Source organism: Colobus angolensis, unplaced genomic scaffold (genome assembly GCF_000951035.1).
Source record: "Colobus angolensis palliatus isolate OR3802 unplaced genomic scaffold, Cang.pa_1.0 Scaffold413, whole genome shotgun sequence".
NCBI lineage: Eukaryota > Metazoa > Chordata > Mammalia > Primates > Cercopithecidae > Colobus > Colobus angolensis.
This window is the reverse complement of record NW_012117522.1, coordinates 192598-209751: the sequence shown is the minus strand read 5'-3', so window position 1 is coordinate 209751 and position 17154 is coordinate 192598. Positions and strand designations below refer to the sequence as shown.

At 53.0% G+C, this 17154-nt stretch overlaps 1 protein-coding gene across 2 annotated transcripts in view; it reads left to right on the top strand.

Annotated features, from left to right (window-relative positions):
• Nucleotides 1-17154, top strand: part of FAM179A (family with sequence similarity 179, member A) — a 72225-nt gene that overhangs the window by 12924 nt on the left and 42147 nt on the right. For both annotated transcript variants that reach the window (XM_011956285.1, XM_011956284.1), the window contains exons 2-6: nucleotides 481-618; nucleotides 3860-3970; nucleotides 5655-5942; nucleotides 9039-9250; nucleotides 10006-10196. In XM_011956285.1, the coding sequence (XP_011811675.1) occupies nucleotides 591-618; nucleotides 3860-3970; nucleotides 5655-5942; nucleotides 9039-9250; nucleotides 10006-10196 (830 nt within the window). In that variant the 5' untranslated portion in view covers nucleotides 481-590. The remainder of the gene's footprint in view (nucleotides 1-480; nucleotides 619-3859; nucleotides 3971-5654; nucleotides 5943-9038; nucleotides 9251-10005; nucleotides 10197-17154) is intronic.

The following is a 17154-nucleotide window of genomic DNA, read 5'->3' as shown; positions in this document are numbered from 1 at the left end:
GAGGTCGTAACCACACATCCCGAGAGAGACTGGAGAGCCGGTGTCCAAGAGGCCCCGCCAACACCTGTGGGATGAGCGGTCACACAGGCCAGCGTTGCCATGGGCTTTCAGGGCAGCTGGCAGACTGAGGGGCGTCGGAAGCAAACAGAAACTGCCGGAGAAACAAAGTGTCAGACACTACCTTGAAAAAAAATCATCTTTCCCCACGACCCTAAAGGTGTGTCCATGTCTGAGTGACAAGGGACGGCAGGTTGATGCGTTTTGTTGACACTCTTCATAACGAACTCTTCCCAAAACCAGGGGCCTCGCACTTGGGAACTGAAACATTTGTGAGTCCAGTGTCAGAAAAATGGCATCCTTCAGTTTAGTGGCCGATTTCTTCATGACAATAATGCTTTAGCTCCTGACCTGCTTTCTGTGAAGTAGTTTAGAAGTGTTAATTTGCTTTTACTGACTTCTCCTTTCTCTTCTTATCCTTAGGTCCCAGATGTTACAGGTCAGAGCCCTCCAGACCCCCAAGGACTATACTCACCACCCAGAAATAGCTGCTGCCTCTGGGCAACCTTGCAGGCACCTTCTCCACCCAGGACATGGGCACCCGTGATGATTTCCCCAAAGGTAAGGGGCACCACAGGAGGCCTGCGGCTGGTGCTTTCTGGGCTAGGGGACCTGCCTTGGACACTCCCAGAGGCCAGAACAAGGGAGACGTGGGGATGAAGGCTGCTGGGAGATGCAGCCTGGTGGCCGTGCCTTTCCAGCCCTGGCCAGTAACCCACGTGCTGCTGCTCAGCTGGCTCTCTGGGTGGCTCCCTGGCCTAGGAGTGCTTGGAGTGTTCTAGAGCCTTGGCCTGAGCTTTGCCTCCACTCTCTGCAGCAGGGTGGCTAGTTCCTTGAGGGGCTAATTCTGTTCTGTGGTCAAGGGTATGTGGATGGGCAGGGGATGTGGGCCGGGGCCTCAGGGAGAGTGAATGACTCTATTTCCTTTGCCATCTGGGTGGAGTAGTGGGAGCAGTGTGTGGCCAGTTAGCATCAGGAGACGGGCCTCGAGGCCTGGCTCTGCTTTCGGGAGCCGGCTGGGTGAGCCTCAGTTTCCCCTGGAAAGTGAGAGGATTGGTCCTGCCCCAGATGAAATGGGTGCTAGCAAGGTGCAGAGCTGCTTCATCCTGCAGGGGCTGGAGCAGGGGCCAGATGGCCATTTGGAAGGAAGACAGAGCAGCAGGATGGCCAGAGCTGCGGTTCAGGAGACAGCGCATGATGCACATGGCAGAGCTCCCGGGGGCTTCGACATAGGAATCAGAAAACACCTGCTTACTTTATTGCTAAATCAGATCCCACCTGAACGTAGATTCCAGTGGGGAAGTGGGAGGTGCTAAGATCTTAGAAAGAAAAATCTACAAATCTAGAAATAGGATAAAGATGTTGTATGAACCTTTAGTGCGGTCAACTCCTTTGCTTTACTGATGTGGGAATAGAGACTCGGAGAAGTTAGCGTATTTCCTCAAGGTCACACAGGTGGCAAAAAGTGGGAACCCAGTCTCCTGAGTCCCAGACTAGGAGTCTTTCAGCCTGGGGGTGGAAGCCACCTGCATGGTGGCTTCTCCAGGCGGTGAGTTAGGGCCCCATGGATGGTCCTGAGGTATGTTTGGGAAGGACTGAGCCGGGAAGGTGTGGGACCCACGTTTGTGAATTGCCTGCTTAGCAGCAGGTACAGTACTACAGAGATGAGTAAGACACAGTGCCTGTTCCTAGGGAAGCTGCAGGGCAGGAGCAGAGAGAGCTGTGGGGAAGAGAGAGTAACGGGGGTGTGCCTGGGGCTGAGGGAACACAGGAGAGGGGGTTTCTCTTTCTCTCTTAAAAATACTGACACATAATAGTTGTACAGATTTTCTGGGTGTACATGTGGTATTTGGATACAGGCATTCAAGGTGCAATGATCAAATTAGGGTAACTGGGATTTCCATCACCTCAACCATTGGCCATTTCTTGATGTTGGGAACATTCCAGTTCTAGCTGTTTTGAATTATACAATACATTATTACGAGCTATAGTCACCCTACTGTACTATCAAACAATAGCTCTTATTCCTTCTAACTGTATTTTTGTACCCATTAACCAACTTCTTTTCATTCCACCCCCTTCTCTTCTCAGCCTCTGGTAACCACCATTCTCTTCTCTGCCTCTGTGAGATTGACTTTTTTAGCTCCCATATATGAATGAAAACAAGTAGAGTTTGTCTCTCTGTGCCTGGCTTACTTCACTTAAGATAATGACCTCCAGGCTGGGCATGGTGGCTCACGTCTGTAATCCTAGCACTTTGGGAGGCAGAGGTGGGCAGATTGCATGAGATCAGGAGTTTAAGACCAGCCTGGTCAACATGGTGAAACCCTGTCTCTACGAAAATACAAAAAATTAGCCAGGTGTGGTGGCAGGCGCCTGTAATCCCAGCTACTCGGGGGAGCTGAGGCAGGAGAATCACTTGAACCCAGAAGGTGGAAGTTGCAGTGAGCCAAGATCGCACCACTGAGACTCCATTTAAAAAAAAAAAGATAATGACCTCCAGTTCCATCCATGTTGCTGCAAGTGACAAGATTTTATTCTTTTTTTATGGCCTGATAATATCCCATTGTGTATATGTGCCACATTTTCTTTATCCATTCATCTGTTGATGGACACTTAGGTTGATTCCATATCTTGGCTATTGTGAATAATGCTGCAATAAACATGAGAGTGCAGATAGCTCTTCAATGTACTGATTTACTTTCTGTTGGATATTTACCCAGCAGTGACCTCAAAAGCACAGGCAACAAAAACAAAATAGACAAATGGAATTCCATCAAGCTAAAAAGCTTCTGTACCTCCAAGGAAACAGTCAATAGAGTGAAGAATGGGAGAAAATATTTGCAAACTATCCATCCAACAAAGGATTAATAACCAGAATATATAAGGAACTCAAACAACTCAGTAACAAAAAACAGAGAATCTTCTTTAAAAACTGGCAAAAAATGGAAGGCTTCTTAAAGGAGCGCATGCCTTAGCTGAGCTTCCCCTCCTCTTTCCTGACTCCTGCTCTCTGTATGGTCTCAGCTCAGTGGTCCTGCCCTCTGGGAAGCTTTTTCTGTCCCCATCTCTGGCTGGGCTCCCAGGCCCCACACTGTCATTGCTTGTTAATCATTGTCTTCCCCGCCAGACTTCAAATCTCACTGAGGGCTGAGTCAGCCTTGCCTGCTACTGTCTCCCTGCACAGGGAGCGTTCACAAATGCCTGTGTCGGGGATAGAGGGTGCCTTTTGCTGAGCCGAGGGAGGTTAGGAGAGAAGAGGGAAGATCAGTGTAGGACATGCTGATGAGGTGCCTGGGGACTTCCAAAAGGGAGTTGGCAAAGTCATCTGACGCTCTGCTCTGCAACGGGTGGGATTGGTCAGGGTGGAAGCCATAGGGTAGGGGATTATCTGCAGGGCGTGTCAGTGAGGAAGTGGCTTGGGGGGAGCAGCTGGTGGACAGAGGTTGGATATGGGCACTCCAGGGGTCAGTGATGTTGGGTGATGGAAGAGTGGTGCCCATGAAGGAGATGAAAAGATGGAGTGGGGTTTGGAGCAAAGCCAGGGTACGAGGAAGGAGGAGGCAGCCAGGCTGAGAGGCTGGGGTAAGTGGGGTTGGAGGGATTTGGTGGAGATCACAGGCACCCTGCCTGACCCTGCCAGGCTCTGGTGTTGTGGGTGGGGCTGCCACATGCCTTAGGTTTTTGGGCGGGGACACTGGGGGGTGGAGTGCTCAGGGTTATGGCCGGGTGTTCTTGGTTTGCTCCCAGTCTTGGCCTTGGAGGACTCTCAGGTGCTGCTCTCCTGTGCTTCTGTCTCCAGCCAAGGTCCTGGCCCCAGTGGCCGAGTACTGCGGGAGCATCCCTCAGACCAGTGCTGGGCCCCGGGTACTCCCACCTGGAAGCATCAATTCCAGTCTGCCTCATGGAGAAGGTGAGATGGGAAGACCCCGCCTGGTCAGGGCCCCTGGCCTCATGCTGGAGCGGGGAGTGTGGTAGATGCTGGCTGTGTTCTCAAGCTACCAGCAGGTGTCATTTTCCTGTGGCTCCTGCTGAAAATGCCCTTTGATTCTTTCAAAGGCAGGTTCTTTTCAACCCGGTGCCTCAGAGGTTGGAGGTGTGCAGAGGGGGACCAGCAGGAATAGGGAGCAGGGCTCTGCATGCGCCTGGACCTGGGAGTGTACTCAGCACCCAGGGTGGCAATGGGGAGGAGGCACCTCTCAAGATGTCCACTCAGCGTCTCTGCCATTTGTCCAGCATCTGGGGGCTGGGTCTCTGACGGGGCTGGGGTGTGGCCGAGCTTTCCAGAGCCCGCCTGTCTGAATGCTTTCCCTGCCCCTTTCTGCACCAGGGCTCCCCCAGGGCCCAGGTGAAAAGCACCACTTCCTGAAGGTCTTCTAGAGCCTCTTTCCTCCTCTAAATGTGCTGAGCATTTTGTTTCTCTCCCATCTGGTGTGTCTGCCGGGGGTGGGGGTGATTTGCTCTGAGACTCCTGAGCTCCTGCTTGCAGCCTGTGCTCAGCATAGGTCAGCGCTCAGGGATCTGATGACTTTGTTGGACCCTGGAGATTGGTGGATGGTGGATCCTGGAGATTGGTGGGTGGTGGTCCCTGGAGATGGGTGGATGGTGGTCCCTGGAGATGGGTGGATGGTGGCCCCTGGAGATTGGTGGATGGTAGATCCTGGAGATTGGTGGATGGTGGGTCCTGGAGATTGGTGGATGGTGGTCCCTGGAGATTGGTGGATGGTGGATCCTGGAGATTGGTGGGTGGTGGACCCTGGAGATTGGTGGGTGGTGGTCTCTGGAGATTGGTGGGTGGTGGTCTCTGGAGATGGGTGGATGGTGGTCCCTGGAGATGGGTGGATGGTGGACCCTGGAGATTGGTGGATGGTGGACCCTGGAGATTGGTGGATGGTGGATCCTGGAGATTGGTGGATGGTGGTGTCTGGAGATTGGTGGGTGGTGGTCCCTGGAGATTGGTGGATGGTGGTCCCTGGAGATTGGTGGGTGGTGGACCCTGGAGATGGGTGGGTGGTGGTCTCTGGAGATTGGTGGATGGTGGTCCCTAGAGATGGGTGGATGGTGGACCCTGGAGATTGGTGGATGGTGGATCCTGGAGATTGGTAGATGGTGGACCCTGGAGATTGGTGGATGGTGGATCCTGGAGATTGGTGGATGGTGGTCCCTAGAGATGGGTGGATGGTGGACCCTGGAGATTGGTGGTCCTGGAGATTGGTAGATGGTGGACCCTGGAGATTGGTGGATGGTGGATCCTGGAGATTGGTAGATGGTGGACCCTGGAGATTGGTGGATGGTGGTCCCTGGGCAGATGACCTTCCCTATGATTCATGGCCTCTTGTCTGTGCTGCGATAGGACCGCATGTGGATTCCCCCTTTTGTTCTGAGCACCTCGTGGTGTGGGTCTTGTGAAGACTAGGTGCTTCAGAGACACTGTTGAATGAATGACTCGCCCCCAGGAGTGACTGAAACATTAGATGACTGGGTCTCACCAGGCAAGTGGCTGCCTGTTCAAAGGAAGCAATGTCAAGGAGCTTGCTGGTGCCTGTTGCCACCCTGGGTACTGCGTGCCAAGCCATTCACACCTCTGTCCCCCTCAGGTTCCCTCCAGCCTGAGCCAAACACCCTACTGTGCAATGAGGAACCGTCACAGCTCCTGAGTGGACATGGAGAGCTGGGTAGCCTCAAGCTGGACACCCCTTCCAAGGGCTGGCAGGAGAGGAATGGTCGCCCCAGGAACCTCGGGGCCTTGTCTTTGGGGGCCCAGCCTCTGGTGCTCCTCCCTTCTCTGGAGTCAGAGGCCAATAGCGTGGCCAGGGACACCACCCAGATTAAGGACAAGCTCAAGAAAAGGAGGCTCTCAGAGGGCTTGGCAGCGTCTTCCCAAGGTGAGCACTGGCCCTTGCCCACCCCTCACCCACCCACTTCCAGGTCAGGCCCCCAGGCCACCAGGGCTGTGAGGGTCAGCGGGCTTCCAGGTGGCATGCTGGGATTCCCTGGGGGTGATCGGTGGGCACACGCCAGGTACCCTCTCTGTGATCTCAGTGACCTCCTTGGAGCTGAACCTCCCTCCTGGGCTCTGCAGTGCTTCCCGACTGACCTCTTCATTCCCACCCTTGCGCCTTCTAGTCTTGCTCCAGAAGGATCCTTTTAAACAAATGTTCTTCCCATTTCCACCACTATGCTCAAAACCAGCCAGTGGGTTTTCGATGTGCTTAGACTAAGATCCCAAATGTTCCCTTATGCACAAGACCCTCTGGCCCTGGCCTCATACCAACTGTGTCACTCTCTGCCTTTGGTCTCTGCTGTCCAGGGCCTGGGGCTTGTAGGCTATTTCCTGCCTGAGGTTTAGAGCCGCTGCTCCTGCCCCACCCCTCCTCCATTTCCCACTCCGAAAATCCCCATCCAGCCTCTCTTGTTGGCTTCAAAGCCCTCCTCAGAGAGGCCTCCTTGACTCCCCAATGTGAATTTGCCCCTTAGGATGCTCTCCACTAATGCCCTATCATTTGTTTCCTTCAGTTCTTTTCATGATTTGCATTTATATCTTTACTTTAGTGACTGTTTAAAACCTGACTCTTGCATGTAATTGTCTGCTCCAAGAGGGCAGTGACCGAGATCTCCGTGTGAGGCACAGTCGCTTGGCACCTCGGAGGCTCTCAAGAAACATTTGTTGAGCAGATGAACAAGGGATTCAACAGCAGGCGCTTTATACTCTTTCTCATCTGGGTGGTGGACAAGCAAAGTCAAATCTTAGTCCCTATACTCACTGGCTCTGGGGCATTGGGCAAGTCGGTAACTTTTCAGGCCTCAATTTCCTCCTCTGTGGAATGGGGACACTATCAATAATACTTCTGTGTTACTGTAGGGGTTTAGTGAAAACTTGTACACAGAATTCTCAACACCTGGCAGATGGGAAGAACTTAATACGTTGTTACTATTTTCCTTCTTTCTCTCCTCTTCTGGGCGAATCATATGGGTTCTTTTTAGCTGAATGAACTCTTGGGTAACAAGAGGAATAAGAAGTCTTGAGGTCTTAGGAAGAAGGGGGAAGTGCTCTCAAGAGGCAGGTGGTTGCTGCCGTCAAGCCTGGGGTTGTCATTGGCTGTTCTTCCCCTCCCCTGTGCAGACTACTCCCCCTGCTGAGCCTCTCCCTGGAGTTGTGGGGTATGTCCAGCTCCTAGGGAGCCCAGGAGGATGCCAGGGAGCCCCTGGGAGGAATGGTCCTGGCTGGATATCATGGAGGCAGCAGGTGGGTTTGGAGTACCCGAGAAGCTTCCTTAGAACTTGCAGAAGGTGCACCTTCTAGAGCTGCCACACCAACAACTCTCTCCTTTAGGGGTTTGAAGCCTTTTTCTAGTCATTTCGTTTATTTTTTATAAAGTTCCAGTGTAGGGAAAAAAGGAATGGAGTTGTTCTACCTAATGTTCTGATGGGCAGTGACCTGTAGACTTATCAGCTCCCTCAGCAAGCATGGAGGGCCGAGGATCTCTGGCCCCCGAGCAGGGTTGGGGCTGCTCTGGCCCCTGCATTGAGGCTGAGTTGACTCCTCTGTACCCTCACCCAGCTGGGGCCCAAGGTGGCCCGACAAGTGACATGGTCTCCACTTGACCACAGTCCTTCTTCTCCATCTTTTCATCACCCCACAGGCTAACCACAACACAACAGTGCTCCAAGACAGAACAGAACCAGCTCCAGAAGCCAGGAGGGGAGCAAGTGTGCAGGAACAGAAGATATTTTGACTCGGCTGGTTTATTTTTTGTTTTTGTTTTTCTGGGACAGAGTCTTGCTCTGTCGCCCAGGCTGGAGTGCAGTGGTGCGATTTTGGCTCACTGCAACCTCCAGGTTCAAGCGATTCTCCTGCCTCAGTCTCCCGAGTTGCTAGGATTACAGACAACCACCACTAGGCCTAGCTAATCTTTGTTTTTTGTTTTTTTTCTGAGACAGAGTCTCGCTCTGTTGCCCAGTCTGGAGTGCAGTAGTGCCATCTCGGCTCACTGCAACCTCCGCCTCCCAGGTTCAAGTGATTATCCTGCCTCGGCCTCCCAAGTAGCTGGGACTATAGGCGTGTGCCACCACACTGGCTAATTTTTGTATTTTTAGTAGTGATGGGATTTCACCATGTTGGCCAGGCTGGTCTCGAACTTCGGACCTCAAGTGATCCTCCCGCCTCAGCCTCCCAAAGTGCATGGGATTACAGATGTGAGCCATTGCACCTGGCCTGACTTGACTGTTTTGATGCAGTGGTTTTGATGAGGCCAGAACAAAAGTTAAAATGCTAGTCTTTTTTTTTTTTTATTCCTCATCACCAATATTTGCAAAGATAACCCTGAGCTCTTGGCCCACCCCAGTGTTTCTTGCCCTGTGCCTTTGCCAGAGGCATGGCTGCTGGGTGAGGTGGGGTGGGGCACAGGGCGCTGGAGATGTCTATTGAGCACCTGAAACATTCAGAAAGGAGCTGGAAGTGTGGCGGCCTGTCTTAGACTATGTTAGCTGTGTCAAAACAGCTACGCCCCCACATCACTAGCCGAAAAGGAAGGGGGAGCAGAAGTAATTTATCAGCCCCTGTCATGTGCCACGTACTCGCCTGGCATCTTATACAAGTGGTGTCATTGAATCACCCCATTTCACAGAAGCATAATGGGGTTCAGAGAGACAGTGGCTTGCCCGAGGCCACATAGCTTCTACCCGCGGCCAGGACCTGCCATGTTTCCTCCTGATCTGGCACTGCTTTTATTTCCCTTCCTTCCCATGCTGCCTCTGAATCCTAAACAGGTAACTTGGATTGGCACTTTCTGGAATGGCACAGATGCTCAGAGTGGCTGTTTGCTCAGTCTATCAGTGGTGGGGCTGGGGGCAGGTCTGGCCTGTCTCCTCGCCATCCCAGTCCTTCCCAGGGCAGAAGGCCCTGTTGCTGGGGTCTGAATCCCCCCTCCACTCCCTGGTCTTCTGGGACTAACTGATTTCCCACCCCCATCCCTGTACAGCCTCTCTGAATCCAGGGGGAGGCCCCCAAGGAGTTCCCCTGTGGAGCACCATCCCCCGAGCCACCTCTCAGAGGCTGCCGAGGGTGCCCAGGCTGATGCCTCCCATCCAGAGCATCCCCACCACCCCCGAGGCCAGTGGAGTCAAAGAGAAGGGTCTGGACCTGCCGGGGAGCACTCCGGGTCCTCACGAGTTGAGACCCGGTGTTCAGGAGGTAAGGCAGTTCGACTGCTGGGAGTCTGGTCCTCAGCTTCTTGTCCCCCTTCCTCCTGCCTTTCTTTCTAGCCTCCACCAACCCCTGACCCCATGCCCTGAGCATCCCTGGAGGTGTCTCGAGGTCTGCAGTGAGGATAGGGACAGCACTGGGAGAGGCTCAAGGCTCTGATTTCACAACCTCTCACACCTCTCACAGCATCCCAAACCTCCATAGCTGGCCTGGGGGCTCTGGGTGGCTGTGCCAGAGGCTGCATGACCTTTGTCCTAGAACTGGTGGTCCCCTAGGCCTTCTCTAGTCTGCATGTTCCAGAATGCCTCCTGCTTTCTGGCCCTCTCCATTTTAAGCAAGAGTATGGCAAAGAATGCTGGGCTAGGACTCACGTTTGGGCCTTGGTTTCTGCTCTGCTCCTCACTGGCTGTGTGACCTTGGGCAAGTCACACCCCTCTTTGGGCCCAAGTTTGCACATCTGTGAAAAAAGAGGTTTATACCAGATGTGTTCGAAGGTCCTTCCAGTTCTGATGTTCTAGGATTTTTCTGAAATGAGAACAGAAAAACAAATAATAATAGTCACAGAATGGCTTGCCAGTCTCCTCACCAGGAGTGGGAAGGAAGCAGTCAGCCTCCTGGGGGTCCTAGGGTGATGTGGCTAAAAAGAGACAGCAGGCTCCACACTGTGTGAGGCGCCTGGGAGGTGAGCGTTCACCGTGGGCTGTTTCCATAGGCCAGACCCCTGTCCCGCCTCTTGTTCCCAGGCACAGATCTCCAGGCAATACCTGCACTGCTGTGACGAGAAGATGCAGAAGTCCCTGGGGGGCATCGTGATCCCACCCATCCCAAAGGCCAGGCTGGTTGCAGCGACTCCCTCATGTGTGCCTGGCTCCCTTCCCAGCCCATTACCTCCAGGCCAGGGAGTCCTCACAGGCCTGAGGGCCCCACACATACGGTAAGAACTCTAAGTCAAGCCTTCCTTGCTGACTTCTCTCCCTCTGTCCCCCTGAGATCCACTGGGGCTCCTCATGGCCAACCCTCCATGGGGTTGAGTTCTTGGGGCACCAGGCAGGGAAAGGGCCGGGTGCTCCACCCATGAGCCACAGACCTAGGGAGGTCACCGCATGGTTGCCGGGGCTTCTCTGCCTCTCGGCTCTGGCAGGCTGGGTCAATGGCATCACGGACAATGTCTCCAGCCTCTGTTTTCTCCCAGTGCCTTAGTGGATAAGGTTGCTGGAGAAGTGAATAAACACTAATTATTTTATCATATATATGTAAGTCTGAGACAGAGTCTCGCTGTGTCGCCCAGGCTGGAGTGCAGTGGCGTGATCTCAGCTCACTGCAACCTCCTCCTCCCGGGTTCAAGCGATTCTCCTGCCTCAGCCTCCTGAGTAGCTGGGATTACAGGCACCCGCCACCATGCCCAGCTAATTTTTGTATTTTTAGTAGAGACAGGTTTCAGCATGTTGGCCAGGCTGGTCTCAAAACACCTGACCTCAGGTGATCTGCCCTCCTCGGCCTCCCAAAGTGCTGGGATTACAGGTGTGAGCCACCGCGCCCGGCCATGAATAAAACACGAATTATTTTAAAGCATGAGATAGTTAATGGCAGCTCTTTGTAATTAAATATTTTCTTAATTGATGGATACTAAAAATACAACCAGTATTGTGTGGATGGGGGACAGTCCACAAACTTTTGGACTGAAAAGGGGTCTTCATATCCCACAAACAAGTGGGGAAGAGGATCTTTGTGTTGGTATAAATCGGGTTATGGCTTGTTGAGACAGACAGTGCTCTAGATGTCCAGCAACATCCCCGTGGTCAGTCCAGAGTGATGTCAGAGCATGTATGTGAGAGTGAGTGTGTCTTTGTGTGTGTATGCCTGTATAAGTGCCTGCATGTGTGTGTGTGTGTATGAGTGTGTATGTGTGCATGTACGTGAGTGCATGCATGTATGTGAGTGCAAGAGTGTGTGTGTCTATGTGTGTGTGAATGCATGCATGTGTGTGAGTGTACGTGTCTGAGTGTGTTTGTGCATGAGTGCAAGAGTATGTGAGTGCATGTGTGGAGTATGTGTGTGCATGTATGTGTATGTGTGTGAGTGCATCTGTGTGGAGTGTGTATGTGTGCATGTGAGTGTGTGTATGTGTATGTGCGTGTGAGTGCATGTGTATGTGAGTGCATGTATGTGTGCATGTGTCTGGGGTGTGTGCATGTGTGTGTGTGTTGTGAGTGCATGTGTGTGGAGTGTGTGTGCATATGTATGTGTGTGCATTGTGTGTGGGGGTATGTGTGCGTGTGTGTGAGACCGTGTGTGTGAGTGCATGTGTAGAGTGTGTGCATGTGTGTGTGAGAGCGCATGTGTGTTTGTGGGTGCATGTATGTGGAGTGCATGTGTGTGCATGTGTATGTGTGAGAGCATGCACATGCGTGAGTTCGTGTGTGTATTGTGTGACAGCATGCGTGTATGTGACTGCATGTGTGCATGTGTGTGTGCATGTGTGTGTGACTACATGTGTTTGAAGTGTGTGGAGTGTATGTGTGTGCACGTGTGTGGAGTGTATGTGTATGTGTGTGAGAGTATGCGTGTGTGTGAGTGCATGTGAGTGCATGTGTGTGCATGAGTCCATGTGTGGAGTGTATGTGTGAATGCATGCGTTGCGTGTGTGAGCGCGTGAGCGCGTGAGTGCATTGTGCACGTGTGCGAGTGCATGTGTGTGCATGTGTATGCGTGAGTGCATGTGTGAGTGCATGTGTGTGAGTGTATGTATCTTGTGAGTGCATGTGTGAGTGCGTGAGTGCATGTGTGTGAGCACGTGTGTGAGCGCGTGTGTGTGCATGTGAGTGCATGTGTGTGCATGTGTGTGTGGGTGATGCATGTGTCTTGTGAGTGCGTGTGTGCATGTATATGTGCACATGTGTGTATGTGAGTGCATGTGTGTGCATGTGTGCGTCTGAGTGCACGTGTGTGAGTGTGCATTGTGTGTGCATGTGTGTGAGTGCATGGGTGATGCATGTGTCTTGTGAGTGCATGTGTGTGCATGTATATGTGTGAGTGCATGTGTGTGAGTGTATGTATCTTGTGAGTGCATGTGTGAGTGCGTGAGTGCATGTGTGTGAGCACGTGTGTGAGCGCGTGTGTGTGCATGTGAGTGCATGTGTGTGCATGAGTCCATGTGTGGAATGTATGTGTGAATGCATGCGTTGCGTGTGTGAGCGCGTGAGCGCGTGAGTGCATTGTGCACGTGTGCGAGTGCATGTGTGTGCATGTGTATGCGTGAGTGCATGTGTGAGTGCATGTGTGTGAGTGTATGTATCTTGTGAGTGCATGTGTGAGTGCGTGAGTGCATGTGTGTGAGCACGTGTGTGAGCGCGTGTTTGTGCATGTGAGTGCATGTGTGTGCGTGTGTGTGGGTGATGCATGTGTCTTGTGAGTGCGTGTGTGCATGTATATGTGCACATGTGTGTATGTGAGTGCATGTGTGTGCATGTGTGCGTCTGAGTGCACGTGTGTGAGTGTGCATTGTGTGTGCATGTGTGTGAGTGCATGGGTGATGCATGTGTCTTGTGAGTGCATGTGTGTGCATGAGTATATGCATGTATGTGAGTGCATATATGTGCATGAGTATATGGGTGTATGTGAGTGCATGTGTGTGTGCATGTGTCTGGGGTGTGTGCATGTGTGTGTGAGAGTGTGTTGTGAGTGCATGTGTGTGGAGTGTGTGTGCATATGTATGTGTGTGCATTGTGTGTGGGGGTATGTGTGCGTGTGTGTGAGACCGTGTGTGTGAGTGCATGTGTAGAGTGTGTGCATGTGTGTGTGTGCAGCTACCCCACCCAGTGTGTGCAAGTGTGTGTGTGCAGCTACCCCACCCAGTGTGTGTGCATGTGTGTGTGTGTTGTGTGTGCCTGTGTGTGTGAGTACATGTGTGCATGTGTGAGTGCATGTGTGGGCCTGTGTGTGTGTGTGAGTGCATGTGTGTGCATGTATATGTGTGAGTGCATGTGTGTGTGCGTGTATGTGTGAGTGCATGTGTGTGCATGTGTATGTGTGTGAGTGCATGTGTGCATGCATGTGTGAGTCCATGTGTGAGTACATGTGTGTGCGTGCATGTGTGAGTGCATGTGTGTGCATATGTATGTTGTGAGTGCATGTGTGCGTGTGCGAGTGCGTGTGTGTGCATGTGTATGTGAGTGCATGTGTGTGCCTGCGTGTGTGAGTGCGTGTGTGTGAGTGCATGTGAGAGTGCATGTGTGTGAGAGTGATGTGTATGTGAGTGCATGTGTGGGGTCAGTCTGTGAGTGTGAGTGCATGTGTGTGCGTGTGTGAGTGCATGTGTGTGCATGCGTGTGAGTGCGTGTGAGTGCGTGTGAGTGCGTGTGTGTGTGAGTGCATATGTATGTGTGTGTGTGTGTATGAGTATGTGTGAGTGCATGTGCGTCGAGTGTGTGTGCGTGTGCTCAGGGCCTATGGGCCAGGCTCCTTTAGTGCAGTCACAATCCAGTTCCTGCTGTGACTGCTTCCCTCCTGTTTCTTGGTGCCTGATGACGGAGTCTTCCATTTTTCTCACACTTCCTCATTCCCTCTGTCTCCCTGGTGCCTTCCCTCTGTGCACACACATGTTCATGTCTTTCTTCGACCCTGTGGGATATGGGGACCCGTCCATGGACCTGCTCCTGGATTCGTGTTCTCTATTCAGTTTTCACCATCAGCCTCCTCAGGCAGTGGCTTGCTCCACTGACCTCTGCCTTCTCACCATTGGACACGTCCTCCCCTTTCTTACTCAGACACTGGCCTCTTCCTCTCCTCGGAGCAGCCTTGTCTGTGCCTCTTATGACTCGCTGGCCCCAGATCTGTGGCCTTTCCTCCCCCATCTCCTGTTTTCTCCTGGGGCCCTTATGTGTGCCCAAGTCTTCCAGATGGTGGGATGTGGGTGAGTTCACATCTCCTGCTGTAGCCCTGGAACCATCCACAGTTCAGGCTACGTGTTTCCATCTTTCTGTTGAGCATCTCCAGTTTCTCCTGGCTGATGTGATCCAGCACCAGAGGAAGAGACAGGGAGGCTGTACCGCCATCATGGCAACAAGGACCACCTCGTGTTTCCCCAAACCACCTGCTCCCAAGACCTCCTCATTGCTGTCAAGGTGCAGACCTTCTCCTTGGCCTTCAAGTCTCAGCATCATCTTCGACCCTTGCTCCTAGTGCCTCCTGCTCCCGACACATTTCCATAGCCCCTCAAGTCTTTCTTAACAGCCATGAAAGCTCCACCCCGTCTTGCCCCTGCCTTTCCCTCTTGGATCGCACTTTCGCTTCCTTCTTGATCTCCGCTAATGGTGCCTAACCTGTCTCCTTGCAGCCGTGTGCTCTCCATCCCCATCTTTCATTTTCCTGCTTCCCCCGCCGCCTTGCACACCCCTTCCATGCACCTTGCCTGTATTGACATTCCTGATTGAACGAATGCAGGGTCCTTTGTGTCAAGGACCCAAGCGCATCATGCTGAGTCTCCTTGGCCTGACATTCACGGTCCATCCAGCCCACGATCCCACAGTTCCTCCCCGCTGCCCCCCAGTGCTGCTCTGCGGGACCTTCCTACCCCTCCAGACCCTGAGGATCTATTACCATTTCACTCATCCATCCGTCCATTTATGAGGGGGTATGGTGCTTCCCCTCATCCATATCTGCAACCCCAACAGCCTCTCACCCCTTTCCCCACCCATTCATTCCGTCTCCACTGTTACACGTCTACCTACTCTCCCTTTAAAGGGCGGCAAGGAGGGGAAGTGGCCTTCTCTGCATTGTCCGCAGGCATCCAGCCCAGGGACTGCCTCAGCCCCTCCCTTCCATTAAACAGAATAAGCAAATCTCAATTAAATTTATTTTGTTTATTTTATTTATTATTATTATTTTTTGAGATGGAGTCTCACTCTGTCGCCCAGGCTGGAGTGCAGTGGCACAATCTCGGCTCACTGCAACCTCCGCCTCCTGGGTTCAAGCAATTCTTCTGTCTCAACCTCCTGAGTAGCTGGGACTACAGGAGCATGCCACCATGCCTGGCTGAATTTTGTAATTTTAGTAGAGATGCAGTTTCATCATATTGGTCAGGCTGGTCTTGAACTCCTGACCTTAGGTGATCTGCCCACCTTGGCCTCCCAAAGTGCTGGGATTACAGGCGTGAGCCACCACACCTGGCCAATTTAAAAAATTTTTTTCTTTTTTTTGAGATGGAGTCTCGTTCTGTTACCCAGGCTGGAGTGCAGAGGCTTGATCTCTGCTCATTGTAACCTCTGCCTCCCTGGTTCTAATGATTCTTCTGCCTCAGCCTCCTGAATGGCTGGGATTACAGGCATGCACCACCAGGCCTGGGTAATTTTTGTATTTTTAGTAGAGATGGGGTTTCACCATGTTGGCCAGGCTGGTCTCAAACTCCTGACCTCAGGTCATTTGCCCACCTCGGCCTCCCAAAGTGCCAGGATTACAGGTGTGAGCCACCTCACCTGGCCCAGCCTACTTTATTTAAACCTCATTCTGTTCTTTAACTTGGAGCGCCACAGGGCAGGGGCCATATGTCAAAAACCTCTGTGGCTTCCATGGGGCCAGGGTTGGTACCTGGCGTGGATTAGTTCCATAATAAATATCTGTCCTTTCCTGTCTGGTTGTGACACGGATTTCTCTTTGTTGAAAATGTGGGGCTCTCTAGTCAATGGAGGGGATGGAGTCTCTATCACCATTTCACTCATCTGTCTGTCCATTTACTCACCTAAAAGCTGTTAAGCACCTACTATGTGCCAGGTGCCATGAACTCAAAGCCAAATAGGCCATAATCTGTGCGCTCCAGGAGCTCATGAGAGATACCTCTCAGGAAGTCATCAAGGTGAAGTTCAGAGAGCTGGGTGTGTAGGCGAAGGCTGCCTGTTCCGTTGGTGACCCAGGAGAAAGAGATCTGAATCATGCCAGGCAGACTTCTGAGGAAAGGGTGAGCGCACACTTGTGAGATGGAGATGGAGGTGGAAGAGGGAGAGACGGAAGGAGGAGTGAGCCCCTGCATCCTTGAGTGACAGCCTGCGGGGTGGGGGTGAAGGGCCTGTGTGCCAACTGAGAGGTGGGGGAGCTTCATCCTCCTGTGAGGAGGTGCCACCAAAGGCTTTCGGGTGTGAACGTGGCATCTGCGGTGACTTAGAAAGGCCACGTTGGCAACCTCAGAGTGGCATGGACCGTGTAGATGGAGGTGGGGCTGCTGCTGGAATCCAGGGAGAAGGCCAAGGATGCCTGAACAGGGCAGAGGCAGGGACTGTGTGGGGTGAGGATGCAGAGGTGGGGGTGGGGTGGGATGAATGGTAGAGCTAAGCCACCGGCTGAATGTGGGCTGGAGACGGGGGAGCTGAGACCACGCCTGGGTTCCTGGCTGGACAGATACCAGCACCCTTCCCAGAGACAGGGGATAGGAGAAGAGGCAGGTGCTGGCGACAGTGCTGAGGCCACTCTCGGACACACTTAGACGTTTGGGCTGGAGCAGGGAGGGGCTCTTGCTGGAAACAGGGCTTTGCTGCCCCTGCCCCGCCCATGTCATTGGGGCCTGAGGAGGAGCCCGAGCGGTGGTGGGTTTTCTGTGAGGTTCACAGAGGGTGGGGTGGGGCTGCCACGTGCAGGAAGGCAGGGTCCCTGATCGGTGTGGCCTGTCTTGGCCTCAGTCCTTTCTGCTGAGGAGTCTCTAGAGAAGAGGAGGGCAAGAGGCTCCCCCAAGGTCCACAGCTTGAGAGAAGCTGAGCCAAGTCCTCTGAGGCCAAATTCCTGCTCAGAGCAGGTGTGTATGTGTGTGTGTGTGTGGGGGGGCGGTGTGGAGGGAGGCGCACTTGGGGCGTCGGGAGGTGGGGGCCAGGCTGCTGCTCAGGGCCCCAGGGGCAAAGCAGACGTGT